The following is a 24,733-nucleotide window of genomic DNA, read 5'->3' as shown; positions in this document are numbered from 1 at the left end:
CCCTACTATTCCCTTTTCTGCACATTGACACCTTTCTTCTGGACTTACCTTTCCCTCCGGTCTAGCCTCGTCATCCCCGATGGCTGTCGCAGATCAGCCTTCGGGCTTGATGGACATCGCCAGGTAGGTCATAGTCCAGCCTTGCGCTCTTCAGTCATATATGGCTTTGACCCGAGAACTAATTCGCGTTTCAATACACAGCTCTCTCACCCAAGATGAGATCCCGTTCAAGCTGCGATGCGCCATGTGCAATAAGCTTGCCATGAACGCCTTCCGCTTACCCTGCTGCGATCAAGCGATCTGCGAACATTGTACGCATCCCGTTGACGACACCGTGTTATACTACCGTTCCATTCTAACCAATGTTCCGACAGGCCAGGCTTCTCTCCCCGAGACTTGCCCCGTATGCGCGCATACTCCCATCTCGCCCGATCTATGCAAGCCGAACAAAGCGCTCCGCACCACATTGAAGGCCTTTCTGCGTACAGAAGAGAAGAAGCGTGAGAAGGAGCGACAGTCAGCAACCCCTGCGACGCCCGCAACCACCAATGGTGCAACAACCGCGGACGGCACTCCTGCTCAACTGGAGACACCTGCGGTGCCGAGCGCCGCCGAAGTTCCAGCCTCTGAAGAAATCCCTGCACCTAGTGAATCTGTCGATGCTCCGCCGGTAGAAACAGCCAACCCCGCGGATGCCGGAGACCTAAATGTGCAGAACACACCAGGTGTGGGCGACGAAGCACCTACAGAGGCGCAGGCCCAAGTATGTCACCCAACATTAATCGCCTACTCTAGGCTAATCTTCCACTCGCGCAGGATGACCAGCCTACAAGTGTTCCTGCTGACACGCAGAACGACGCTGGGGATGCGGAGCACGACGGATCTGGTGAAGGCAACGAAGCCGATGAAGCCAAGACCGACCAAGTCAACGATGACGAAGCGTCCCAAGGTCCCGCGGGGACCATGCTCCCCAATGGTATGGGCTTTGGCATGGGTGCCGGGATGTTCCCTAATATGGCTTGGAACAACAACGGTGGTTTCAACCCTATGGCCCAATTCATGAACAATGGAATGTTCAATTTCCCTAACGCTATGGGTGAGTTTCCGCTCGTCATCACCTGCCCCGAGGCGACATTGGATTGATGAACTAACGTGCGCGCTAGGAATGCCTGGCATGGCGATGGACCCGATGGCCGCGAATCAGGGTATGTTTGGAGGCTACGGGATGAACATGAATGGCATGAACATGGGAATGAGTTTCGACGCGGGTCAGGGGATGTATGGGGGATGGGACGGCTCACAGAACAATATGTGGAATGGAGGCCAAGATAAATTCAATCCAAATGCTTTCGCAAATGGTATGGGTCCGCAGTTTGGGGGCCCCTCTGGATTTGGCGGTTATAATATGTCTCAACCCAACGGAGTTCATGCTCAAATGCAGCCGCAGCAGTTTCCTAGCCAAGATTATCCAAATGGCTCTTATGCCGGTCATGGCAGAGGCGCGTTCCGTGGCCGTGGCCGCGGAGGATTTGCCGGCGGTCGCGGTGGTTTTGGAGGGCATATGCAAGCCAATCATCCTGCTAATGCTAACTATCCAGACTTCCCAAACCATAATCCCCTTAGTGATGGTCAGGATGGCGTATCTGGGGACATGTCCGGGGAGGTCAGTACTGAAGCCAATAAGGAAGGTGCCGGCGAGAATGCCCTAAGTGGCGATGTGACTTCTGCTCAAGATGCTTCGGCGGGAGATGCTGCCGCTGCTGCCGAAAACATGGGTGAGAATGGGGAATCTGATCCCAACATTAATAGAGACTCCACACAAGAACTTCCAGGCCAGGAGGAGAATCAGCTGCGTGGGATACCGACAATTGATAGTCTAGACCAAGTCCACGCCGCACAAGGCATGTCGGGTGGCCCTATGGGCATGACTGGCCCTATGGGACCTGGCTTTGGCAGAGGTGGCTATATGCGCGGTCCCTTCCCAGGCGCACGTCCTGGTGGCTTTAACGGTCCTCCATTTATGACAGGCTCTAATATGTACCCCGAGCCTCGTGGACAGGGTGTTGAAGGTGCACCCGCAGCTCCCCGAGCCATGCGAGAAGGCCTTCCCAACACCAGCATTCTCCGGCAGCGGAACTTCCATGGACGTTCCTCGGCGACTCCCATGAGGCCTGAAGCCTCACAAAGGTAAGAATAATGTTCCACATACAAACCCATTGCAAGCCCGACCAATACTGATGTTCTCTTTCTCAGTGTAACCCCAACCCCCGGACAAGAGGACCAGCGCCCACAGTCCGTTCCAAGATCGAAGTCGAGAGCTAGATCGGCATCAAGATCCAGGTCCCGATCTCCTCCATCTCGTGCCGATAGTCGTCGCCGGTATCGTGAACGTTCTCCGAGTGTCAACCGTGGTACAGAAGAATCCGAGCGTAGACGAGAACGGCCAAGGAGGCCTCGTCGGGAGGACAAGTACGAAGAGCCATCCACTGCAGAAGATGGCCCTCGTATCCGCTCCCCGTCTCTAGAATCCAGAAGGTCCACTCATCGTCGTGACAGAGAGCGGGATAGACGCAGCGGTCGCCGGTCGCATCGTTCGCATCGTCACCGTAGCTGGAGCCGCAGCCCAAGTCGCAACGGCGACGCCGCCGGACCCGATCATCTCTCTTCCAAGGTCGAAGACAAGGATTCCAGAAACAAGCCCAGTGATGCGGTAGACCGCAGTTACCGGTCTGGTAAGGACCGCTCAAGCCGTCGCGACGAGGACCGCGATAGAGATCGAGATCGAGATCGAGATCGAGTCCGAGATAGAGACTCCCGCCGTCGGGATCGGGATCGGGATCGCGATCGTTATCGAGAGCGCGAAAGAGATCGCGACCGCGACAGAGATAGGGAGAGAGAGCGCGACCGCGATCGTGATCGTGATCGGGACCGCCATCGAGAACGCGACAGGGAGCGTGACAGAGACCGTAAACGCTCTCGCCGCGACCGCTCTGAATCCCCCGTCAACAGCGAATACTCCTCCCGCCAGTCCCGCCGCGCCAGACGGGACCGTGATGAGGACAAACCTTCAGCTACAGCTGCTGCTGCAGCAGAGCCAGAGAAAGACCCCCATACTCTGGAACGAGAGGCCAGAAACCGCGAGCGCATGCTGAAGGAACAGCAACGTCGTGAGGCCATGCATGCAGACCGTGATGCTGGAAAGTCTTCTCGCAAGCGAGACAGCCGCGCCATGGCAGGTGGTCGTCGCTTTAGTTACAAGTACGAGGACGAAGAAAATGATGACGCTCGAGCTGCGCGCGTCGAGAAGGAGCGTGAAGCAGGTCGATGGAAGTAATCGCTCTCCTACTTCTCCTCATATTTTCCCCCACGACCGTTCAATTCACCTTCCTTCTACTACTCACACATGCACAACACAACACCTCTATATCCCGCCCCCCTTAACCCCACTGACTCACTCACTCCAAGGTACTTCCATACTAGTACCCATATCCTCACTACCTCTATCACCCAAAGAGCATAGAAAAGAGAATCCTTACGGGATATCCTCCTAATCTAACACCAAGAAAAATTACTCTCCATTTTTTAATCAAGCGCTCATCATCCAACACTTCTTACATTCTCATGTCACAAATTCTCAACCAAGAGGGAACAGAAAGAAAAAAGGTCCCAGAAATTGCATGGCGTGCATTCGTGGTCGTTGCCGGTGGATTGATTTCATATTACTATCTAGTATATTTGAGAGAGATGGTGCTTGCAGGCGCCCCCAGCTTGCAGCTATTTTTCATATGGATGGCGTTGTAGATAAGATTCACATACTATTTTTATTTACTACCTTACTCCTAGTTTGTTGCTGAAGTGAAAGGCCTGGGTGGAGAATGTGAGATATTTAAACCTTTAACTTGATCTTTTATTTTCTCTATGAGACAGTAATTCTACTAGTAGTAAGTAGGCTGTAACAAAATACTGATGAAGCGGACAGACCGTGGTGGTATATTTCTTGTCTACAACTACTAAGTAACTACCCACACTAACCAACCTGTCTTTAGAAAATCTCCAATCTATCCAATTTCGCCTCAATCTCGAGTAATCTTGCCACCGCTGAATCGACAACAACATAATCATCATAGAAAAGAGAGAGAGAGACACTGGTATTCGTATTGACATTGACATTGCGATCATGCTGCAGGTCATCAAGAATATAATAACACACAACGATGACGGGCTATGGACATAGAAGGGCAGAAAGAGGGACAGGGCTTTTGGAGCGATAATAGGGTGTTAGGGTGTGTTGTTAAGGATAATAATGGTAGACAGCACAACACAAACGACTTAGGAAATTCAATACAGTACATTAAAGGATCCAAAGTTCTGGAATCAAAATATCAAAAGGCTTAGCCCAGCTTAGCCTTGAGGGACTCGATCTCTGCAGTCAGGCTCTGCATCTGCTGCGCTTGGGAGGCGATCGTCTTTGTCTGTTCGGCGATCAGGTCCTTGATCGCTCCAATCTCGCGCTGGACCGCGTCTGCTGCGACGGCAGCGCCAGTGGAGATGTCGGCGGGCGCAGCGACGGGGGTGATGACGGGGGAAGACTGCAGGTTGTTAGTTGGGGAAGGATGTCGCTAGGGGATAGGGATTGCGTACCTTAGCAGGGCTTGCTGCCTGGGTCTTGACCTCCTCTTCCTTCTGGTGCCATGGGCTGGCCTTGATGGAAGGAGATGAGGCTTCGGGAGAGCGTGCAGGGCGCTCCACGGGCTTCTGCACCTCCTCAAAGCTCGAATCTTCCTCCACGGTCTCGGCCTCCTCATCGTCGGCAAACTTGGAGACCATGGCGGCCATTGAGGCACCCTGCTCCTTCATGGACGGGGCGGGCTTGGCCACCGGGGTCGGCTCGGGGGCGGGTTCGGGTGCCTTCTTCACGGGACTGGGCTCGGCGGCCTTGGGAGCCGGTGCCGCCTCGGGTTCAGAGGCGCCCATGGTGGAAGTGGGGGCGTCCTGCACTCCGGTGACCTCCTTCAGACCCTCACCCTCGTAAAGGTTGGCCATAGAAATCTTAGGCGGGATGGCCTCCTTGCCCGCAAGCCACTCAGAGGGGCCCATAGCAGGCTTCAGACCAGTTGTAGGGGGGTAGATATCGTCCTGGAAAGTCTCCGCACGGCGGGGCACGATGAAAGAAATAGGTTCAATGTAGCCATCGTTAACGGTCTTGAAGGCACGAGCGACTTCGTTGTCGTGAGTGTTGACTCCACGCTTGGGCATGAAAGCGATACCACGCTGGGGATCGGCGGACTTGTATTCGGCAAGGTATTCGAACTTGTCGTTCTCGAGTTCGAAGTAGCGGATGTTACCGTCACTAGAAAATGTCAGCCACGGTCAATACCCGGTTATTTCTATAGACTTACCCTCTTCCAGCAAGGTACAGACACTGAGTGCCCTCGTCCCAGAAAGGCATGCATACACCGGAGATCGAGTCAAGGGTCTTGAATCCGTTGATGGGCTCCCGGGGAGCGCGGATATCCCACAGAGCCAGCTGGCGGTCACTCATCTTCGAGAAACCGGTGGTTGCGATCCTGTCGTGCTCACCAAGCCAGACTGAACGACTGTTCTTGGCACCAGAGTGTCCTTGTGTCTCATGCGCGGGGCGTTCCTGACGCACATCCCAGATGCGCAGCTTCTTGTCTCGCGAGGTCGTAACCAGAAGGGAGCCGTTGGCGCTCCACGACTGTGATTGCACAATGTCGCCCAGGTTCAGGGTCAGCTTCGGGGCGCCTGCTTCGATATCCCAGATCTTGACCGTGTAATCGCCGGAGGCCGTTGCCAGGATGTTTTCAGCGGCGGGGTTGAAAAGAACGTGACCTATCTTTCTGAGGGGACGTTAGACTGTGTTCGCAAAGCACAAGCATTCGAGTAATATGACGGTTTCACTCACTTCGGGTGACCGGAAAGCTTGCCAACAGGTGCCACATCTTGGATCTCATCGGGGTCAAGATCAGGGCGCAGGGTGAAGTTCTCCGGCACACGCCAGAGGAAGACCTATCATGCAACCAATCAGTACCAGTGAACAAAGCTGCTGCGGTGGCGTGGGAATTTTATGATGGCTCATACCTTTCCGTCATCAGATCCAGATGCAATTAGGTCATCGTTGAAAGGGTTCCTAGTTCTGTTGGTCGTGTGCTACGATAGAGTGTTCACAACAGCCACTGCTCACCAGTCGGTATCGAGGACCACGGCAGTGTGACCCCGGAAAAGAGGTATCCTCTCGGGCAGCTTCCCGCGCTCCTCCAGAGGAATGACAGCAAATGCACCTCCACCGCCAGCTTCCCAGTTCACGGAGAGGTATTTGGGGTTGGCCTAGTTGAAGCGTCAGACGGACCTGGTAGGTGGTGGATTAGGGGCGGCGGCAACAACGGACGAACCTTGACGAGGTTGGTATCCCAGGCGTTCTTGGAAACGCGAAGGTTATCATAGCATTGCTCCTGCGACGACTGTGAGATTATGTCGAGTCTGTGAAGGGTCCAAGGGGCTCGTAGCGCACCTTTCTCGTCGGCCGTCCGAAGACGTGTCCTACTACCTGTCAGATTGCGGGCAGCCTGTGGGGAGGGGAAGAGGGAGCTCACGGTATTTCGAGGAACGCACGAATCGACCAGACATGATGCTGGTAGTTGAGAGGGTCACAGGGGGAAAGAAATGGCACAAAAACAAATAACAATGAAAGAAATGGAGGCAATTGGGAGAGATAAAAGGGTCTCAATGACCTTGAATGGGGGGGGGACGGGGAAAGCTTGTCGGTCTGAAAGCAGCCGCCGTTACGGAGCCAGTCAGGGAGAGAGAAGTGGAAGTGGGAAGTGGACACACCCGCGTGCGGGCCAGAGATGAACAAGTGTGGCTCAGCAGGAGGAGTGGAAGATAAGAAATACTGGCAAAATATAGAGCGCCAGAAGTGATAATGAGGATGCTGCAAGCGCAATGTCACAATTGTAAAAAAGTAAAAAAAAAACAACCCGGTCTACTCCAGTGATACTCTACTCATAAACAATCAGCGCAAGTTCGTCACAAACCAAGCAAATCAAGAACGGTATTGTTGTATTCATGACCGACATTACGTCTAGCCCGATGGGGTAATGGCGCACCCCGCCGGGCCCGGCTGAGTCAGCCAAGTTTGTTTACCGCCCGCCGTCACTCCAGAAACGCCCACCAAAGCTGGCCGGCAATCGAACCGTCGTGATAAACTAACTCACCTGCGCTGCCTCGACCTGCACCGAACGACCCGCTGACGTCCCGACTTGCGATGCAGTCCTGCCCCTAACAGGTAGCAGCCTGATCTGGATTTGATTGTCTTTGCTTCTTTGATCTAATAACACGCGCTTTTCTTTCCATTGTACTTCTCTTGACGCACAAATTCTCGAGTTGTCAGGGGTCGAGTTGGCCCGCTTGTGGAAGCTATGGAGAACGACCATATGGTGAATTCATTCAATCGCACTTGACAAGTAATGAGTGCTGATACAAAGTGGCAGATGCAGTCCAGATCGTCCGCCCGTTCACGAATCCCCACTGGTCTAAGAGAGATGAATCCGGCCTCGACAAATGCCCGCTCCGGTCTTTTGCAACCCGGTACCATTGCGGGCGCCGTAACCAGCAAGACTACGAGCCTGTCGCGTATGTGTCAGGAGCTGTGGAAGCGGTGCAGCGAACAGAAGCTGACAGTCACAGAACCATCTCGTCCCAGAAGTACTACGCAAGCACCCGAGGTTGGCAGAGCCGGAGCCGGAGCAGCATCGTCGCGCGTCAACAGCACCACTAGAGTCCACACTCGCGCTAATTCGCACTCATCATCCACCTTGACCAGATCAGCCACTACATCCGCGCGATCGAAAGGAACCATTTCCGGGGTTCCCCCCGCTCGACCACACACCAGCATGTCTCGCTCACACTCCGTTGCCAGCTCCCGAAGACCGAACGGCCACGGCATCCCTCGCCCCGCGACATCTTTGGATACGCACGATGAGGAGGACTCCGCTGCTACTGTACTTGGTAAACGAAAGGGTAGGCCCACCCCGTGCTTTGTTCGTTCTGCTGCATATTTCTGCGCCCCATGCGATACATCAAGCAATCGTGCTTTGCGGAAGTGGCCCAATACCAGTCCTGAGACTTTATTGTGCGCTTCCCTGGAAGAGTTGGACCTGAAGCCCTCCCCCATTGACACATTGGATTTTGCCCCTTTGCCTTCACATGGTGCGCCAGCTGGATCGTTATCTTCGACGAACACGGCCGCGACTACCCCAGTCAAGGCTGCGCCGAATAGGATTCTGTCTCCTAAAAAGCACTCTGCTAGGAAGAAACCACCCCCTTTGCCGCAATTTCTTACAAAAGATTCAATGATTGAGACATTTAACTCTTCTACAGGTGCCGAGTGGGATCAAGAAAGCCGCGAAAAGACAATGGAGGATCTCATGAATACTTTTGTGACCAAGATGAGCCAGGCTGGGCAGGAGAGTACCGGCATGAAGGAAGCGCTTGACCTGTATAAATCTAGAGGTGAGCAACCGGTCGACAAGCACGACTGAAAATTATTGAGCTAAGGATTTTACAGTCAGCGAGCTGGAGGCTTCTCGAAAGGAGATCACCGACATGAATTTATCTCTTCGCGTTGAGATGGAATCACTCAAGGTCCGACTAGGAGCATCGGAGGATGCCCTGAAGGATGCGCAGAGAGAGCATGAGATGGAAATCGACGAAATTGGCTCTCGTCAGCGCAGAGAACTTGAGTCCGCGCGATTCGATGCTAAAAGGGAGTTGGAATCATTGGCAACGCAACATCAAGAGGAGATCCGTGAACTAAAGCGACGGTTCGAGCATGAACTGGAAGACGAAAGGGCTGCTCGGCTTCGCGAAATCAGTCAGATGACCTCACAGACAGCCATTGACACGCAAAAGACAAATATGGAGCTCGAGAGGAAAGAGCGAGAAATCGCGACGCTTCATAATGACATGCAAGCTCTGCGGGCGGAACTTGAACGTGAGCGCAAGAGCAACCGGGATCTTCGCCAAAACCTGGACACAGCCAGTAGCAATAGCGTGACAATGGAGTCTTCTGTCCGCGCACTCAAGGCAAGAATTGAATTCCTTGAATCTGGACGAGAAGAGCAATCGCAGGCATTTGAGCGCTTGAACCAGCAGATGATGGATGCGCTGGCCGAGACCAACGCCACGAAGGACAAGCTGAGGAAGGAAGAGACCCTGAGAAGGAAACTTCACAACCAGGTGCAAGAACTCAAAGGCAACATTCGCGTGTTTTGTCGAGTTCGTCCATCGCTGCCTTCCGATCCTCCCACTGGCTCGGCTCAGATTCAGTATCCCGACGAGACTGAGGACAGCAAAGAGATTGCCGTGCTGGGCCCAGAAGAGAAGAGCAGTCTCGGTACAATCACAAGAAAGAACAGCAACTTTTCGTTCGATCGTGTTTTCGGACCGTCAACGCAGAACGCCGAGGTCTTTGATGAGATCAGCCAACTTGTCCAAAGCGCCCTGGACGGATACAACGTGTGCATTTTCTGTTACGGTCAGACTGGCAGTGGAAAGACGTACACCATGTCTTCGCTCGACGGTATGATTCCTCGTGCAGTGCACCAGATCTATGAGACAGCCACCGGCCTGGAAGAGAAGGGCTGGCGGTACACTATGGAGGGCAACTTCGTTGAGGTGTACAACGAGAATCTGAATGACCTTCTTGGTAACCCTGAAGAATTGGACAAGAAGAAGCTGGATATCCGCCACGACATGCAGAGAGGGAAGACGATCATCACGGATGTCACTACTGTCCGGTTGGAGTCTCCTGAGATGGTCGAGACGATCCTAAAGCGGGCCGCCTCCAACCGCTCTGTTGCAGCTACCAAGGCCAACGAGCGATCCTCCCGGTCTCACTCGGTCTTCATTCTCAAGTTGATCGGTGAGAATGACATCACTGGTGAACGCAGCGAAGGAACACTCAACTTGGTTGACTTGGCCGGTAGTGAACGCCTGAGCCACAGTGGTGCGACTGGTGAACGCTTGAAAGAGACGCAAAACATTAACCGCAGCTTGAGCTGCCTGGGAGATGTTATCGCTGCCCTTGGACAGGGCAAAGAGGGCGGACACATTCCCTACAGGAACAGCAAGGTTCGTATATTTGACTCAATCATTTAGTAGCGAAGTAACTGACTTGTATGCAGCTTACGTATCTCCTCCAATTTTCATTGGGAGGTAACTCCAAGACCCTCATGTTTGTCATGGTCAGCCCGCTGCAGGCACATCTGGCGGAGACGTTGACCAGTCTCAAGTTTGCGACCAAGGTGCATAACACGCATATTGGGACGGCCAAACGGCAAGCGCGCGTTCGTGATTCTTAATCTATGATACCTTTTGATTTTCTGTTCTGGTTGGCCTTCATGATCCAGGCCTTGGCAGGGGTGTTTGGGAGTTGCTTTTCCTCTCTTGGGAGTGAGATATCAGTCTGTTTTGTTTATACCTGTGGATATTATTGGCTTAATATGATGCCAATTCCTTTGTTAGCAGTTTAGTCCGGTTCAAATAAATATGAATCGAGTGCGTACATACATGCCTCAACCGTCAGCTTATGCTTGTGCCAGTATGAATTGAAGCAGACCTCGTCTTTTCCTAGTTCGCCACACTACGTAAAGAAATTATGGGGAATACTGCAAAGCGTCATAAACCCCATGCAGCTTCGTACTTCAAATACTTCTATCCAGCTCCTCGCTACTAAAGACCATACGTGACAACGGCAGAGGGTAGGTAGACCCTGTACGATGACATGTAGGGAGGGGGCAGATAATAGAACGAATTAAAAGGGCTATGTGTATTACTTACGAGTCATCAGACCCTCATCTTCTCTTCTTGATCTAGCAAAACCTCATCTCGCGCCTCGCAGCCGCAGGCAGACTCCTAGCAAGCCTCTACGACCCTCCCCCCTACGGATGATTCGATTGACGTCGAGACTCATTCATCGACACTCTCGTTATCAGCGTAGATTCTTGAAAAATGTATTCTGAAAATATGGTGCTTATCATTGTGCATGATCTCGGCAGGTTGGAGATGGTGGTGGCTTTAGGGTTGTTGTGCTGTCGGTGACGCTGTTCGGATGTTGAAGGACATCTCTGTAAGGATATTGAATGAGGAACAAGGGACGTTAAGATTTGCAGAAGAGGGGCCCAGGAGTTGAAGCTAAAGATTATATATAATTGTGAGCAAGCATTCTGCCATGTAAGATAGACCGGAGGAGGCTGCGAGTATTGTGCTGGAGATCATGAAGCTGGCTGAGATACACATTTTCAAATATCCCGGGTAATGACTACTTTTCGATTACAACAAAATTCATCTCCATTATATCACTTCCACTTTTCTCTAAGATTTTCATAACCATGGCTATCTGAACGGTAGACTGCGTGTAACAGAAGGTTCCGCTAAGACTCGCTCCCGGAGCTTATTTCTACAAACTCTCCTATAATGTTGTTGTGTTACATAGCCCCCAGCCACGTTAGGCAGAAGCTTTAAGATGTATACTTTGACAATGCTTAGCTCAATGCTTGCACCGTCCAAACGACAATCATGCCTCTTATGGTAGGGACTAGGCCGTACCACTCGGCTATTTATGGCATCCGTCAGGGCATCCAGACTTTGGATCGTAAAAACGGGTCCAACAATCCCGTGCTAATTTAAGGGACTGACAATGGATGGGCTTCTTTGACATCTGCGGCCGGGCATGACCCACTATTATAAGCAAAGGTTCCCACGGCAAACAGCAATAAAGAATCACTGGGAATCACTCTCTACCACTTCATACACTTCCAATCTCACCACCATGGCATCAACACCACAAGCCGATGCAGACTTCGACATGCTATTCACTCAGCCCAGACGAACTTCAAAGCGTGTGATAGCCTCATACGTGCTGGATTGGGCATTCATCATGTTCGATAACCCTCCCACATTCCCCTCATTCGTCATAAACACAATACTAAAGCATCTCACAACACCAGTATCCTCGTAATCACAGGTGGCATTCTCTACAAAATCACCGGCTCCGAACACGTCTTCTCCCTCGACGACGCAAACATCTCCTACCCCCTCAAATCCGACACCGTCTCCATCACAACCGTCGGAATCGTCTGCTGCGTCGTCCCCGCCGTCCTCATCGCAGCAATCTGCCTCCTCTCACCCCTCCCCTGGCCCCATCGTCTCTGGGAATGGCACGCCGGCTGGCTAGGCCTAGCCCTGAGTCTCGCGGGTGCATTCTTCCTCACCTCCGGTCTCAAAGACGTGGTGGGTAAACCACGACCGGACCTTCTCGCCCGCTGCCAGCCCGATCTAGCCAACCTCACTACCTACGCTGTCGGTGGACTGGGTCTCCAGCGTACAGAGTCACCGGTTATGGTGACATCGGCTATTTGCAAGAACCCCGATGCGAGTGTCATTAAAGCTGGGTTCGCTGCTTTTCCATCTGGGCATTCTTCCTTCGCTTGGGCGGGTTTGCTGTATCTGTCTCTGTGGTTGGGCGCTAGATTCGCTGTGGCTGTTCCTGTTCGCTCTATGTCTTTTAGTGCTGGAGGTGGCGATAAGAAGACGGAGTCGTCATTCAGCAGGGCGTCGGCGGTGGCTGCTCCGCCGTTGTATCTCCTTGTACTCATTGCGGTTCCTGTTGGTGGTGCACTATATATCTGTGCGTCGCGGTATATGGACTATATGCACGCTGGGTGGGATATCTTGGGGGGGAGTTTGATTGGGATTGTGTTTGCTTTTTTGGGGTTTATGTGGTATCATGCTCCTGCGGGACAGGGGTATGGTGGATGGGCTTGGGGGCCTAGACAAAGGATTGGAGCATTTGGGGCGGGTTTTGGAAATGGAATATGTACTGAAAATAGGAATATGGAAGGTAGTAAAGATGGGTATCAGGATCTAGAGCTCGGTGCTATGCGTGCCTCCCGGGGAGTTATGGGTGGTGCTTAGCTAGGGACTAGAGTGGTTGATTTGATCTAGGTATGTATATTGCATCTGGAATATCATATTTTGTATGTACTTTCCCCTTGTCAATATAACGGGTGAACGATAACGCAGTGCCAGAATCAAAGTGGATTCATCCAGCTTGGAGTCAACTACTACTACCAGAAGAACACGAGCATACTTCCTATAGCCTAAAATCTACGAATTTAGTCATGCTAAATATTCACAGAAAGTCAAAGTGAGCAAATGCTGACCAACACGGCAACCTGTCTCGAGAGCACCTCAACCCAGGGACGGGCGTAGTTAGTAGACCCACCCGCAGATCTTGCCGAGTAAATAACTCAATTTGGGCCGTGGGTCCGGACCCAGAGAAATTCTATTCAAACCACGGGTTTCTGTGCAATGGGAGTGTCTGGATGTGGCACGTGGGATAGTTCAGGTTCCATACTAGTATAGGAAGTATGTGATGGGGGATTCCCGACGTGTCTGATTCATCCGGTCAACTTCCAGGGAATAATCATGCAGAGTGAGGAGAAAGAGATAGGTGGGTAAGGTGGTTTTGTGGTGTAATTAGTGCGGGCGTCCGAACTTCCGAACCCTTTGGGAAGTCATGGGCTGTGTGGCTTGCAGGTAGTGGTGGTGATGGTGATGATGCTAGGCAGCCGTGCATGGGTAAGATAGCAGGGAGGGAGGAAGGTAATTGGTGGGAGTGATGGAGGTATAGAGTATGAAATACGAGGGTATTAGGCTAATAGAGGAAATATTGAGTATCCTGGTCGCGTGCGGTGTTAGAATTATTGCTATCGGTGTTTGGGGCCGTGGTTTAGGGCCTGTCTTGTTATATTTTGATTGTCGGCTTGGTGCTTTGCACCAAATAATAAGCCGTAATGATTGACTATTGCTATTAATGGGTACAAGGAGGGCTAATGGAAAGTATGGCAACCGCAAGAAAGCAATCTAATATATTCACAACACGCTTGTTACACAAAATGCTTAGCACGCAGTCATTCAACATAGCCCATATACCTGGCAATAACAGACTTCTTCATCTGGGCAACTAAGCCGAGGTCAGCATCACTCCACTACCAGCAGAAATCCAACTTACTAGACAGCTTCTTTGCCGAAGATGATATGCCAAAGATATTCCATAACCCTCCCACTATGAGCATCATCCAACGGCGTGTCGATAATCCACTGCCGTATCTTGACATAGTCTTCGCGTGGTCGCTGAAGCACCTGCCATCGAGATACTGCAAACTGCGCACAACATGCTGCCGCAACCGTCTCAGGTATTTCAATGGCGCGTGTGTCACTTCCAAGTGCAATATCAGTCCCGTTTAGTGGCGGCGTGCTGGTGCCTTCAAATATTTCTGTGAAGACATCACGTGTTACGTGATGGTATATGGCCTTGCACCCTGGGTTCAAGTTACATCGTAGATTGACATAGCCATTCTGCTGGACAAAGTCCAGCTGTAGGGCTCTTAGGGACCATACGTTGTCATGCAAAGGTGCATCGACATGCCAGGCTCGAAGAAAGCCCGAGCGATGCGAATGGATAAATGCAATGATGGAAGGGAGCCTATCATAGTGATCTATAAGGTATGTTAGGTAAGCCATAGATTCATGGCCCTTGTTAAGGGGTGTTGTAAATTGTCGGCTGTCAGCTGCAACTTCTCGTGATGGGTTGACGATATAGATAGCTCGTTGCCAGCTTCATATAATTAGTGAACAAACTGTAACTGTTGGAAAATGTTAAACTAGGCAGCCTACTCGGGTAGTTCTTGTTCAATCCATTCTGTCTGCTCATCCTGCAGCTTCGCAGCCACGATCACCTTGTCGCCAATCTGGGCTGGAGTAGAGATTTTCTTTTGACCGGTCCGTTCAAAACCGAACCAATCAATTATGTACTCTTGTGCACGATACTGGTTGCATAGATCATAAATATGGCTTGCCAAGAGTATCAATGTAGTGAGGGAAAAGAAACAAATGCATAGTTGAAAGCGCGATGGCCTTCGCATGGTGAGTGGCCGGTAAGAAGCAGAGACGGGAAAATTGCAGCAAATTCTTACTCTTCATATGTAGACTTCCGACGCATTCAATCTTATCTGTAATGCATGGCAGACTTCGGGTTAGGTGTCTTATCTGTGTTGCTGAAACACTTACATACCTATGGATCGTAGCATACCTGCATTGCGGTGGGTTTGGAATGCGCGGAAAAGGCATCCCCGATGCCACTGGTTGGACCACACGATTGGATTTCTAATTGGTATGCCCCCAAGGAACTTTGAGTCTCCAAGATTTTCTCAGTACATTCTACTGTGAGTCGTCGAGTTCAGGGTTGACTAGTGGCGCCCAGTAGGCAAGTGGCCGCGTCAGCTGAGGCTTATTGATGCATCCAAGTGTAAGATGTACTCGATTTGACCCACGTGTATTGCACCGTCAACACACTAGAGAGGCTTAGCTGTAGCCAAGTTTCGATGGTTCCAAGGCTTGCGAGCCGTCTAGCCGAAAGCACAATCCAAAGTGGTATTATTCCAGACTTCAAACTGAGAGCATACGAGGCGTGATGGGTCACAGAGGTTGGTCCAATCTTGAGATAATAGTTATGAATTAAGCACAAACAGTAACTATAAATAAGGACACAGCCTTCCCTCCTCGGCCGGCTCCACTGGTGAAAAGCTTGTTCCTAATCTATTCAACCTGCAATGTCTGGGGACAAACTCCCATCAAGAGCCGCAGTATAACCAGTCGAGGGCCGTTGTTCAATATCTGGCGATAATATAGTAAGAAAATTAAAATGAAAATGGTTTTCAATAATAGTTTCGTCCCTGTAATGCTTATGCCAGGCAGCCCTCTAAGCCACGTCGGGTTAGGGCGAAGCTACCCGATTAAGCGACAGAATCAGCATCTACTATGTAAGAGTGGTTGCTTGATCTCGTGCTGAATTGCCCCTTTCCACTCTCAAATCTTCACCGAAAACCTTTCCATCTCTTCTTCTACTTGATGAAGCATACTTGGTTGGATGTTCTACCAATGAAGACGAGTCAAACGCACCCGTGCAACAACCGACTGACAAATCTGGATCCACATTTGTCATAGAAACTTCTCTACTTTTTCCACTGTTGACAAGGCTTCAACATCAACGTCGCCTTAGCCGGCACAAGCGGCTGCTACCACGTGCCGAGTTGGGGATCAAATTTGGTGGTTAAGGAGCAGCCTTCAATTACATTTATATCAACGTCAATCTTCTCTTTTAGCCCTTACTTCCCCTGCCCTGACCTATCTCATTATAAGTCCGCTACTGCCACACCCACTATTACCAAATATAGTCGGATGTTCGGACCACCGAAAATCAATCGCCCCCAACCTACATCATTTGCTGTCATTGGTGCTTGGCTGGATGGCTGGACAGTATCCATCTTCTCGCAGCGAGAGAAAAGGCATCTGGCACAATGGCCACCCAGATCGTAATGGAAAGATCAGCTGTAAGTCCCTCATACTGTTAGCAAGTACCTCCCCACTCAGTGAAAGTCTTGGTCCTTCCTGAATGTTTGACTTGGTTTCCTCTTCCTATCATGAGGAACTGTGGTATACCTCCCTGATGGCTGACATTCGCCCATGGAATCTTGAAGTGTGATCTGTGTCACTCAAGGAAGGTTCGTTACCCAACCGTTGGCACACCGTTTAATATCTCCTACATTGGTTCCTGCCTGACGCACTCAACTAGATAGGTGAAATGTGATCGGCTGGACCCTTGTATGAACTGCGTGGATGCTCGTGCGGAATGTCGGCGAACCCGACCCAGACGCAGCATGCGTCCCAGGGTTTCCCGGTAAGTCCGTTTGAACTCAGTGTGTTCGGCCACCTCTGGGTTTCGGATTGTAACGCCCAGTCCGGAATTGCTGGACTGTCGGAGAGGCTATCGACTCTTGAGCATGTTATTTCCTACCCTCCAAGTGCTGCGGCGACATCTTCACAGAGCTATGTTCGATCTCAAGCTGGGGAATCAAATAGTGCCAGGACAGATCAGCCCATATCGTCTCATGTTCCAGAAACTGTTAATCTGGAATCTTAATGATGTCAAAGGGGAGACACCTTCTCAGAGAGTCTCCGAGTCACCAGCTGTGAGCGAGGGCACACCTAGTCACCAAGTCAGCGAGGCGCGACGGTCAATCTAACAGGAATTGCAGAATAGCAATCATTCAACTCCCCAGAGGCGTACAGTTCTGGAGAACGCCTTGTTGCTGGTCAACAAGATATCCGCATCTTCCTCAGAGCCCAAGGTTTTCAGTGGGTACCCGGGTTGTGCAGATGACCCTGACGTACCTGTCCGCGAAGAATTCTCCTTAGAAGTGTACCTTATGATGTCTATGGGTTCGTGTTATCGAAAGTCTTGAAAAGCCAAGTAAACTCTGACATCGTATAGATATTTCACATCAGCACTCCGCTCAGAGACACTTCTACTGGCCCGACCATATATCGATCAGATGCCTAGAGCACATGAGCCTTTCGCTTGCAGAGGGCACACTAGATCGGCAGACATCTTTGCATTATCAGGTTTGCGTTTACACCAAAGCACTGTTCTTTCTCGCCCGCGTACCGCAGCAGGGCTTGGGCGGGCGGCTCCGCACACACGTCAAAAAGACCCAAGAGAGATATGCGTCCGCGGCTTTGCGGGCATTGGATCAGATAAATTTCGTTGGTACATATTCCAACCTCAAGCCTTACTATCGGGCGTATGTTCTCCCTTCCAGTCGCTTGAACCAAAGTCAACCAAGACTCCACTTAGGCACTCCTACACCAGATGCAGGGACATCCAACTCGAGGCTGGACTCTCACAGCATTCGCTTCGCAAATTCTTGTTGCCATGAACTATCATACAATCACAGAAGATACTCCAGTTCGTTGTCAGGAGGATCAAGATGCTCGTTTCTGTCTTTTTTCTTGCTTCTACCTTGACAAGATGCTGAGCATGCTTCTGCTTCGTCCTCCTTCATTGCCAAGGCTGAAACTCAACCCAGCGTCACTAATTCCGATGGAAAGTGGAGCTCTCAGTCTGATTGTCAAAACAGTGGTTGAGCTTGCCCAGATTCAAGAAGCTGCAATGGAGGTAGTCCACCGGAGTCATGGCCTCAGTGATATCAGCGACGTGGAAACACCCCTCGACGCAGCCATACAAAATCTCGCTTCTTTGCGAGCCGTGATTGACGAGGTAAGCTTTTATTCATCCTCTGCATTGCCGTCTCTCTTTCGCGGTAGTCTAACGGTTTCACCAGCGATGCCGTAAATCTAGTCCTGCTTTACAGGTGGAATGGATTGCAACCGAATTCCGGTATCATGCCATTATGGCAACATTACTACACCTTAGCCCTAGGGTGCAAGCTCAACCTCAGGCTCGCGAAGAATGCCTAGTACAAGCCCGCCACGCCTTCCAGGCCTTGGGGCGACTACACAAGATACTCAACGAGGAAGACAGCTTTGTTGGTACATATTCAATGTTTCTATCATGGTGAGCAACCTATCCTCACTCTATATTTGACTTGACTCTGAAATTTTAATCACTAGGACCGTGTTTTTCTATCCCACGACTCCATTTTACCTCTTATTCTGCAATGTGGTCGGAACCTCCAATACGGAAGACTACCAACTTATGCATGAGACCACTAAAGGGCTGCATCGATTTATTGACACCAATCCTTCTATCTCCAAACTAAACCACTTTTTCACCACGTTTCTCAACTTATGCAGTCCGCTTATGCAAGGAGACGGCAGCGTCAACACGATGGCTATGCCACTGGACGAGACTAACTTGTCTACGATGCCATCGAGTTCTGAAGCGGAAGTAAGCATTCCGCAAATTGATGCTGATGATTACATATATGTTAGCGCAACTCGCGTTGGTATTGTCAATGACGGGGCCATGGATCCGAATATGATATCATCGTGGAACAACGCGCAGATGTGGGAGTTGTTTGGCGCCCAGTCTTCCCTCGAGTGGGTAGATTCTGAGGTTTCTCATGCCATGCCGGAACGCTACCGATAGTATTGAGATGCTTGTGTGAATGCTCTTTTTTACTTTCCTGGATATTATCATCATCTTGACATGGGCGAGAATATTGGTTCTCATTTACTTGTATCCCAGTCGAGACCATGGTTGGGGGATTCACCCGCAACTTCCTACAAAACACAAATTCTACCTCATTTGCGAGTCATAAGCAAGAATACCTCCCTTATTTACGTTGTGCTTTTTTCTCCTAAGACACCTACCCGTCTCTCCTCAAATCATTCAGCGATAGTCGCCTCCCGAAATGTCACTGCGTAAACTTTTCAGAAGATTGAGATGCTCGAAACAGAAAAAGAAAGTGAACGATGAGACCTTCAAAGAAGCACGGAAGGAGATCCTAGTTGGCCTTCGAGAGATACACCGGTCTGTGAGGCTTTCGCCGTTGACCAGTCTCACCAACGACCAAGCTGCCGACTATAATATCAACTGCGTTGAGCTCACACTTCGCACTGATGGAGGCTCCTCGGCTACTGCACAGACTTATTTCAAGCCTTGGACCTTGGAAAAGCTCGAGCAGTTTCCCCTTAACCTTGACGACCCGGATACTAAAAGCAGCGTCCGAGTCAATGAGGCGTGCTTCGCAGACCTCGATGAAGAGAGGTCGCGTGAATCGACCGGCGAGCTTGATCCGGAAAGTGACGACTCTGGGCTTCTCCTGTCCAGTGTGTTCCTCTGTCAATTTACATGGCACGCAAGGAGAACCACAGGGGTCGGAGCTACGCTCGATGATCTGTCAGGCTGGTTCGGAAGGTCAGTTAACCACTGCGTATATACGTAAATATTCCATGATAGCTATGCATACTGACAAGCACCCATCCGCCAGGTCCTTCAATAATACCATAATCAAGGAACGTTATATGAATATGGCTATGTTCACAGACCCTGGTAGTGATCCTCTGGCCTCACCACCTCTCAGCTTTGAAGATGCTTGGTATCCGAACCTGCCCGAGGGCCAGGAACTTCCTCACATAAATCTGATTGTAACTCATGAAGGAGTGTGCGATAATAACATCCTCCGTTCTGAGCTGCTTGTTTTACTTGGCGTCATGAGGACCCGGCTTGGGAGGGTAGCGCTACGAGACCACGTTGTGGCTCCGGTAAGTTGATGTCTCCCCAAAATCAGCTTCCTTTTGAATCATTTCACTTAAAAGAGACATTGCAGGTTCTCTTGACATCGTGCACAAACAACCTGAAGGCGAGAATCCTGATCGCTTACTTCGATGGCAAGAAGTTGGTGGTGTTGAAGAGTGCTCTCCACGATTTCTATACTCCGGAGGCAAGGGAGAGGAATATCGCGCTTTTCCTATTATATATGTGCAGTCAGGCTGTAGGGAATACCAAGGCGCTGCCAGTACCGATGGCCATGGAGGAGCACGCTACTGAGTAATCAGGGGCTTGCATTACTGCTCTGTACACTAGGCACTGAGGTTACTGATGGGTAGTCGGGCGGGGAATAATGTGATGACTTTAATGAAGGGGTATACTACCTACTTGGCCTCAACAAGGACCTGTCTGGGTAGGCAGGATTTTTCTGGGACAAGGTTGGAGTGGGTTATCAATAGACTTCGAATTATCATGGACTGCTTGCTTCAAAGAAACGGGTAGCGCGCTTATCGAGATGCAGCTGCAGACGACGTACATCCGACCCAACCCGCCAACCCCGCACGCGAGGCTGTCCATTTGTCCGTCATTGAGATAGCAGTTGGTCTTTCCTTCATCGAGTGATCGACGGATTAATCTTTCACACAACCCTTGGCAGAAACTCTAGTAGCAGATAACATAGCTGAAAGCTGGTATCATGGCGGGAGATAAAGTAAAAGACATGCACGTTGCTATCGTCGGTACGTCTCAGTCACTCTCATACTTATGGCACCGGATTCACCGATGAATGTCTCTAGGCGCCGGCATTGGAGGTCTTGCTCTGGCGATGGGACTACACAAGCAGGGCGTACCATTTACGGTCTATGAAGAGGAAGCTCAATATTCCACTGTCGGGTAAGTTTCGTTGCTTTGTCGTCCATCTGATCAGATCCACGGTTCCCCTTTCTGACTGGCTATAGTGCCGGCATAGGGTTCGGAACCAATGGTGATTTGGCTTTGGATATGATTGAAGAGGGCTTTCTTTCGAAATTTGAGCGATTCTGTATCGGTAATAAGCCTGGAGATGCTCAGAATATCTTTTTTGAAGGGATGCTTCTGGAGGAAGGCCTTGGTATGCATATACCATACTCCAAAACCAATCAGTGATCAATTTAGTGACTGGCCAACATTGCAGGTCTCAAAGAGCCCTGGTACGGCAAATCATCCTGGGGTCATCCAAAATACGTTCGCAGAGCCGTCTGTCACTCAGTTACACATCCCTCTTCTAGCCAGCTGGGCTAATGATAATTCAGGCACACCGCAACGATGTCCTCCAAACAATGACCAGCTTCATACCGATCGAAAAAGTCCGTTTCAGCAAGCACCTAACAAACATCCAACAGCATCCAAACAAAGTCACCCTAATGTTCGCAGACGGCGACACCGCGGAGGCCAGTATCCTAGTCGGCGCGGACGGCATCAAGAGCGTTGTGAGAGAGCACGTGCTATCACCACTGTACCCAACCCAGGTCAATCCAGTCTATGCCGGATCGTACTGCTACCGCGGCGTGATACCCATTGCCGAAGGCAAGGAGATCTTCGGCGACCTGACGGACGTGGCGAAGATGTACCTGGGTGAGAAGCGCTGTTGTGTTCATTATTTGATCTCAGGTGGAGAGGTAAGTAAAGCTCATTTAGCAAAATGATCCATCCCAGTCGACTAAGCACTGCAACCAGGAACTCAATTTCCTCCTCTGCGTAGCAGACGACAAACCCTGGGCTCTCCCCAACGCCGTAACCCAAAAAGTGACCTACGAGACAATGATGTCCGACTTCAACGACCCAAGCATCGACGACCGCTTCCGCCAACTCCTCCGCAAAGCGAAACCCATCCGATGGGGTCTGTTCCACCACCGCTACACTTCAACATATTACCGTGATCGCATCGTCTTGCTAGGTGATAGTGCTCACGCTTCGCTACCTTTCCAGGCTGCTGGTGCCGGCCAGGGACTTGAGGATGCGTTAGTACTTTCGAATGTGCTCGCTAAGATATATCTGAATGCTCCGGGTGGTGACCATTTGCAACCGTATATCCGTGCCGGGTTTGCGGGGTATGATCAGGTCAGGCGACCTAGGGCTCAGAAGCAGCTGGAACGGGCGCATGAGATGGCGACGATGCTGTATTATGAGCATCCTGAGACGGGGAAGGATATGTATAAGGTGTTGGGGAAGTTGCAGGCTGGGTGGTTTGAGTGGTTGTGGTTTCGTGATTTGGGGAGGGATGTAGAGGAGGCGGGGAGGGGGGTGGATGAGATTCTGAGGAGGGGTGGAGGTCGGTGTAAAATCTAGGGGGTTGGGTATGTTGATTGGAGGGGTGTGAGAGAGGATATGGCTTCTACTGGGGGGTTACCTGCTTGATTGGTTACACTACGTGCTTGGGTCACAAATTATACAGTTATCAGAGTGGGTTCCTCTGCCAGTGAGCTGTGTGGATGAGAGGTTTTGGAAGAATGGACAGCATATAAACTTAAGTATATAGTTTGCAAGTCTTCATCGCCTCATTGAGACCATCAACCTACTAGAAGAACGATATCTTGAATATAAATTTCTGCCTCTGAGGATAGCACAGGCCCGCTACTCGGGCATCATATAGCTACATGCCGGGAGATTAGTAGTTAAGGTGAATTATTTCATTTCTTCTACAAAGACTTTGCGCTTAAGATAAAATGTGTACTTCTTCAGTTCATCTAACAATCATCACATTCACTGCCAGATCCAAAACATCTCATCCTAGCATGCCAAGTTGGCCACCCGCTCCAGCTTCCCATTTCATTTCCGTGAAGCCTCCTGTTCTAGGAGGCCTGATAGGCATATTTGAGACTTCATCAGGATTTGACATTGTGACATACGATGCTCGAAGCTGCCGCGGCGCAGTAAGAAATAATTTGAATGTGCATACTTCCACGTGTTTCCTGGCCTTTTGTTGGTTACCATTGCGATTTCCGCGGCAAATTGTATTTTCTCTAAGATGTCTCTTCCTTCTGATACCTTATCTTCATATATCTTTCAAAACAGTGACATATACTATACCCTCATAGCCCGCATATATACAAATATGCATCTAACGTTTCCTTAAAAACTCCGGAACATCCCGCTCACCCGGAGGGTTCTTAACAAACGCGCTAACTTCATCATGGAAAGTAGTTTCCCACTCCTCACCATGCAAGGGCACCCAACCCAATTCACGGCCCAACACAGCCTTCGTCCGAGCACTGTAAGACAAAAATAAATCAGGTCAGCATCTCATCATATCCTCTACCCACATATCATCATCACGAGAGCAAAGCAAGGGAACAGCCCAAACTCACTTCGCAGCAAACGACAACTCCGCCCTCGAAACACTCCCCAACGCCAACTTCTCCCCCGCCTCCTGCAAACTAACCTCCCTCACATCCGCCGAAGGCAACACCCCCAACTCGCAAGCAGCGACAGCCAACCTCTCCGAGAACTCGCGATGCGAATGCTGGCCCGTTTCACAAAAGTAGATCCCCTTCTTCCCAGAAGGAATCTCCACCCCGGTACAGATCTTCTGCAACATCACGACAAACAAGCCAGCCAAGTCTTGGATATGCACATGGCTCCAGACGGTATTTCCCGTGCCGACGACGCTAACGGCACCGGATTTCAACGCGTCCGCGATCATAGCTGGCAGCTGGATCGAGTAGCGGTTGAATGGCCCCGTGCCTTGGCCGAAGATAGTCGGTGCCATGACGATGTATGTGCTTACGCCGAGGGCTTCGCCGGTCTCGCATACGGTGATGTCGGTCGTGCGTTGGTGGTATGTTTCGCGCGATTCGCGGTACTTTTCGTAGGAGTAGATGTCTTCGGAGTCCGTGAAGACGTGCGTGTCTGTGTGGTTGTCTGTGTGAGGTCGGTCGCTTAGGTTCGATGTTCCGGATATTTGGATGTAGTGCGCTGCTTGCCCGAATCTGGTTTTCCGGGTGCCTTGGCCCGTGATTAGGGCTTTCGCGGAGGGGGTGTGCCAGCCGGCGCCGGCGTGGATTATGACTGCATTTTGGTGAGGTGAGAATGATGGTGAGGTGGGACGTGGGAAGGGGAGGGGGTTACCATCGAAGTCTTCGGCGATCTTCTCGAGACGATCTGTCTCGTTGAAGCTGGAGAACATTACCGGCTTGACGCCGAGTTGTTGGACTGTGTTGGCTTGTGCTTCGCTTCGCACGAGGGCGTGGATGTCGAGTTGCTTGGTCCATTGGCTTTTGTCTTCGAGGATGGAGGATAGGATGGTTCCTCCACTGTGAGGTGTATTAGGGTAGGTACTGTGTTGTTGGTAATGGGATTTACACGTACATGTATCCGGAAACTCCGGTGATGAGCAGTGAACGGGATGTCATGGTGATGTAGGGTGTGAGATTGAAGAGTATTGTGATTACAGAGGATGGAATTTACTTGGGCGAAAATATGGTATTTATTATCTAGATTGATTGGTAAGAGTATGCGATGCTTATTGTATACTACGTAGTAGAATGGTTTGTAGATCTGGGTTTGCGACGTCGAAAACGCGACTCGAAAGTGGGTCGG

The 24,733-nt window shown here is 50.7% G+C and overlaps 9 protein-coding genes across 9 annotated transcripts; 6 read left to right on the top strand and 3 right to left on the bottom strand.

Annotated features, from left to right (window-relative positions):
* Positions 1 to 79: 79 nt before the first annotated feature.
* On the top strand, positions 80 to 3,334 carry BO88DRAFT_337765 (uncharacterized protein; the record flags this gene model as incomplete). Its single annotated transcript, XM_025702954.1, has 6 exons — positions 80 to 123; positions 202 to 311; positions 375 to 763; positions 817 to 1,096; positions 1,164 to 2,187; positions 2,611 to 3,334. The coding sequence occupies 6 exons, from the start codon at positions 80 to 82 to the stop codon at positions 3,332 to 3,334; spliced, it is 2,571 nt and encodes an 856-aa protein (XP_025564017.1).
* Positions 3,335 to 3,970: 636 nt separating this feature from the next.
* Positions 3,971 to 6,966, bottom strand: BO88DRAFT_403843 (coronin). The gene is made up of 9 exons (XM_025706462.1): positions 6,615 to 6,966; positions 6,533 to 6,561; positions 6,414 to 6,473; positions 6,206 to 6,348; positions 6,103 to 6,151; positions 5,927 to 6,030; positions 5,400 to 5,861; positions 4,642 to 5,350; positions 3,971 to 4,589 (listed from the first exon to the last, which is right to left on the bottom strand). Exons 1-9 carry the CDS (start codon positions 6,646 to 6,648, stop codon positions 4,392 to 4,394), a joined length of 1,788 nt encoding a protein of 595 aa, XP_025564016.1. The 5' UTR covers positions 6,649 to 6,966; the 3' UTR covers positions 3,971 to 4,391.
* Positions 6,967 to 7,487: 521 nt separating this feature from the next.
* Positions 7,488 to 10,382, top strand: BO88DRAFT_480404 (putative kinesin family protein (KlpA); the record flags this gene model as incomplete). Its single annotated transcript, XM_025712148.1, has 4 exons — positions 7,488 to 8,040; positions 8,401 to 8,532; positions 8,588 to 10,152; positions 10,206 to 10,382. The coding sequence occupies 4 exons, from the start codon at positions 7,488 to 7,490 to the stop codon at positions 10,380 to 10,382; spliced, it is 2,427 nt and encodes an 808-aa protein (XP_025564015.1).
* Positions 10,383 to 11,851: 1,469 nt separating this feature from the next.
* Positions 11,852 to 12,996, top strand: BO88DRAFT_480400 (phosphatase PAP2 family protein; the record flags this gene model as incomplete). The annotated part of the gene is made up of 2 exons (XM_025712147.1): positions 11,852 to 11,961; positions 12,030 to 12,996. 2 exons carry the CDS (start codon positions 11,852 to 11,854, stop codon positions 12,994 to 12,996), a joined length of 1,077 nt encoding a protein of 358 aa, XP_025564014.1.
* Positions 12,997 to 13,960: 964 nt separating this feature from the next.
* Positions 13,961 to 15,012, bottom strand: BO88DRAFT_480396 (DUF3431 domain-containing protein). The gene is made up of 3 exons (XM_025712146.1): positions 14,761 to 15,012; positions 14,096 to 14,701; positions 13,961 to 14,047 (listed from the first exon to the last, which is right to left on the bottom strand). The coding sequence occupies exons 1-3, from the start codon at positions 15,006 to 15,008 to the stop codon at positions 13,999 to 14,001; spliced, it is 903 nt and encodes a 300-aa protein (XP_025564013.1). The 5' UTR covers positions 15,009 to 15,012; the 3' UTR covers positions 13,961 to 13,998.
* A 1,378-nt stretch (positions 15,013 to 16,390) lies between these two features.
* BO88DRAFT_424489 (Zn(II)2Cys6 transcription factor) lies at positions 16,391 to 19,033 on the top strand (the record flags this gene model as incomplete). Its single annotated transcript, XM_025708739.1, has 12 exons — positions 16,391 to 16,475; positions 16,516 to 16,520; positions 16,623 to 16,646; positions 16,722 to 16,822; positions 16,909 to 17,047; positions 17,082 to 17,141; positions 17,172 to 17,364; positions 17,417 to 17,692; positions 17,713 to 17,726; positions 17,780 to 18,202; positions 18,267 to 18,499; positions 18,556 to 19,033. The coding sequence occupies 12 exons, from the start codon at positions 16,391 to 16,393 to the stop codon at positions 19,031 to 19,033; spliced, it is 2,031 nt and encodes a 676-aa protein (XP_025564012.1).
* Positions 19,034 to 19,075: 42 nt separating this feature from the next.
* On the top strand, positions 19,076 to 20,441 carry BO88DRAFT_480392 (uncharacterized protein; the record flags this gene model as incomplete). The annotated part of the gene is made up of 3 exons (XM_025712145.1): positions 19,076 to 19,804; positions 19,878 to 20,151; positions 20,217 to 20,441. The coding sequence occupies exons 1-3, from the start codon at positions 19,299 to 19,301 to the stop codon at positions 20,439 to 20,441; spliced, it is 1,005 nt and encodes a 334-aa protein (XP_025564011.1). The 5' UTR covers positions 19,076 to 19,298.
* A 411-nt stretch (positions 20,442 to 20,852) lies between these two features.
* BO88DRAFT_480385 (FAD/NAD(P)-binding domain-containing protein) lies at positions 20,853 to 22,483 on the top strand (the record flags this gene model as incomplete). Its single annotated transcript, XM_025712144.1, has 6 exons — positions 20,853 to 20,895; positions 20,968 to 21,049; positions 21,115 to 21,266; positions 21,330 to 21,391; positions 21,448 to 21,813; positions 21,872 to 22,483. The coding sequence occupies 6 exons, from the start codon at positions 20,853 to 20,855 to the stop codon at positions 22,481 to 22,483; spliced, it is 1,317 nt and encodes a 438-aa protein (XP_025564010.1).
* Positions 22,484 to 23,255: 772 nt separating this feature from the next.
* BO88DRAFT_386015 (NAD-dependent epimerase/dehydratase family protein) lies at positions 23,256 to 24,573 on the bottom strand (the record flags this gene model as incomplete). The annotated part of the gene is made up of 4 exons (XM_025704769.1): positions 24,503 to 24,573; positions 24,263 to 24,447; positions 23,503 to 24,202; positions 23,256 to 23,406 (listed from the first exon to the last, which is right to left on the bottom strand). The coding sequence occupies exons 1-4, from the start codon at positions 24,544 to 24,546 to the stop codon at positions 23,256 to 23,258; spliced, it is 1,080 nt and encodes a 359-aa protein (XP_025564009.1). The 5' UTR covers positions 24,547 to 24,573.
* Positions 24,574 to 24,733: the final 160 nt, after the last annotated feature.

This window comes from Aspergillus vadensis, assembly GCF_003184925.1.
Source record: "Aspergillus vadensis CBS 113365 unplaced genomic scaffold BO88scaffold_8, whole genome shotgun sequence".
Lineage (NCBI taxonomy): Eukaryota > Fungi > Ascomycota > Eurotiomycetes > Eurotiales > Aspergillaceae > Aspergillus > Aspergillus vadensis.
The sequence above is the reverse complement of the archived record's forward strand: the minus strand, read 5'-3'. Positions and strand labels throughout refer to the sequence as shown.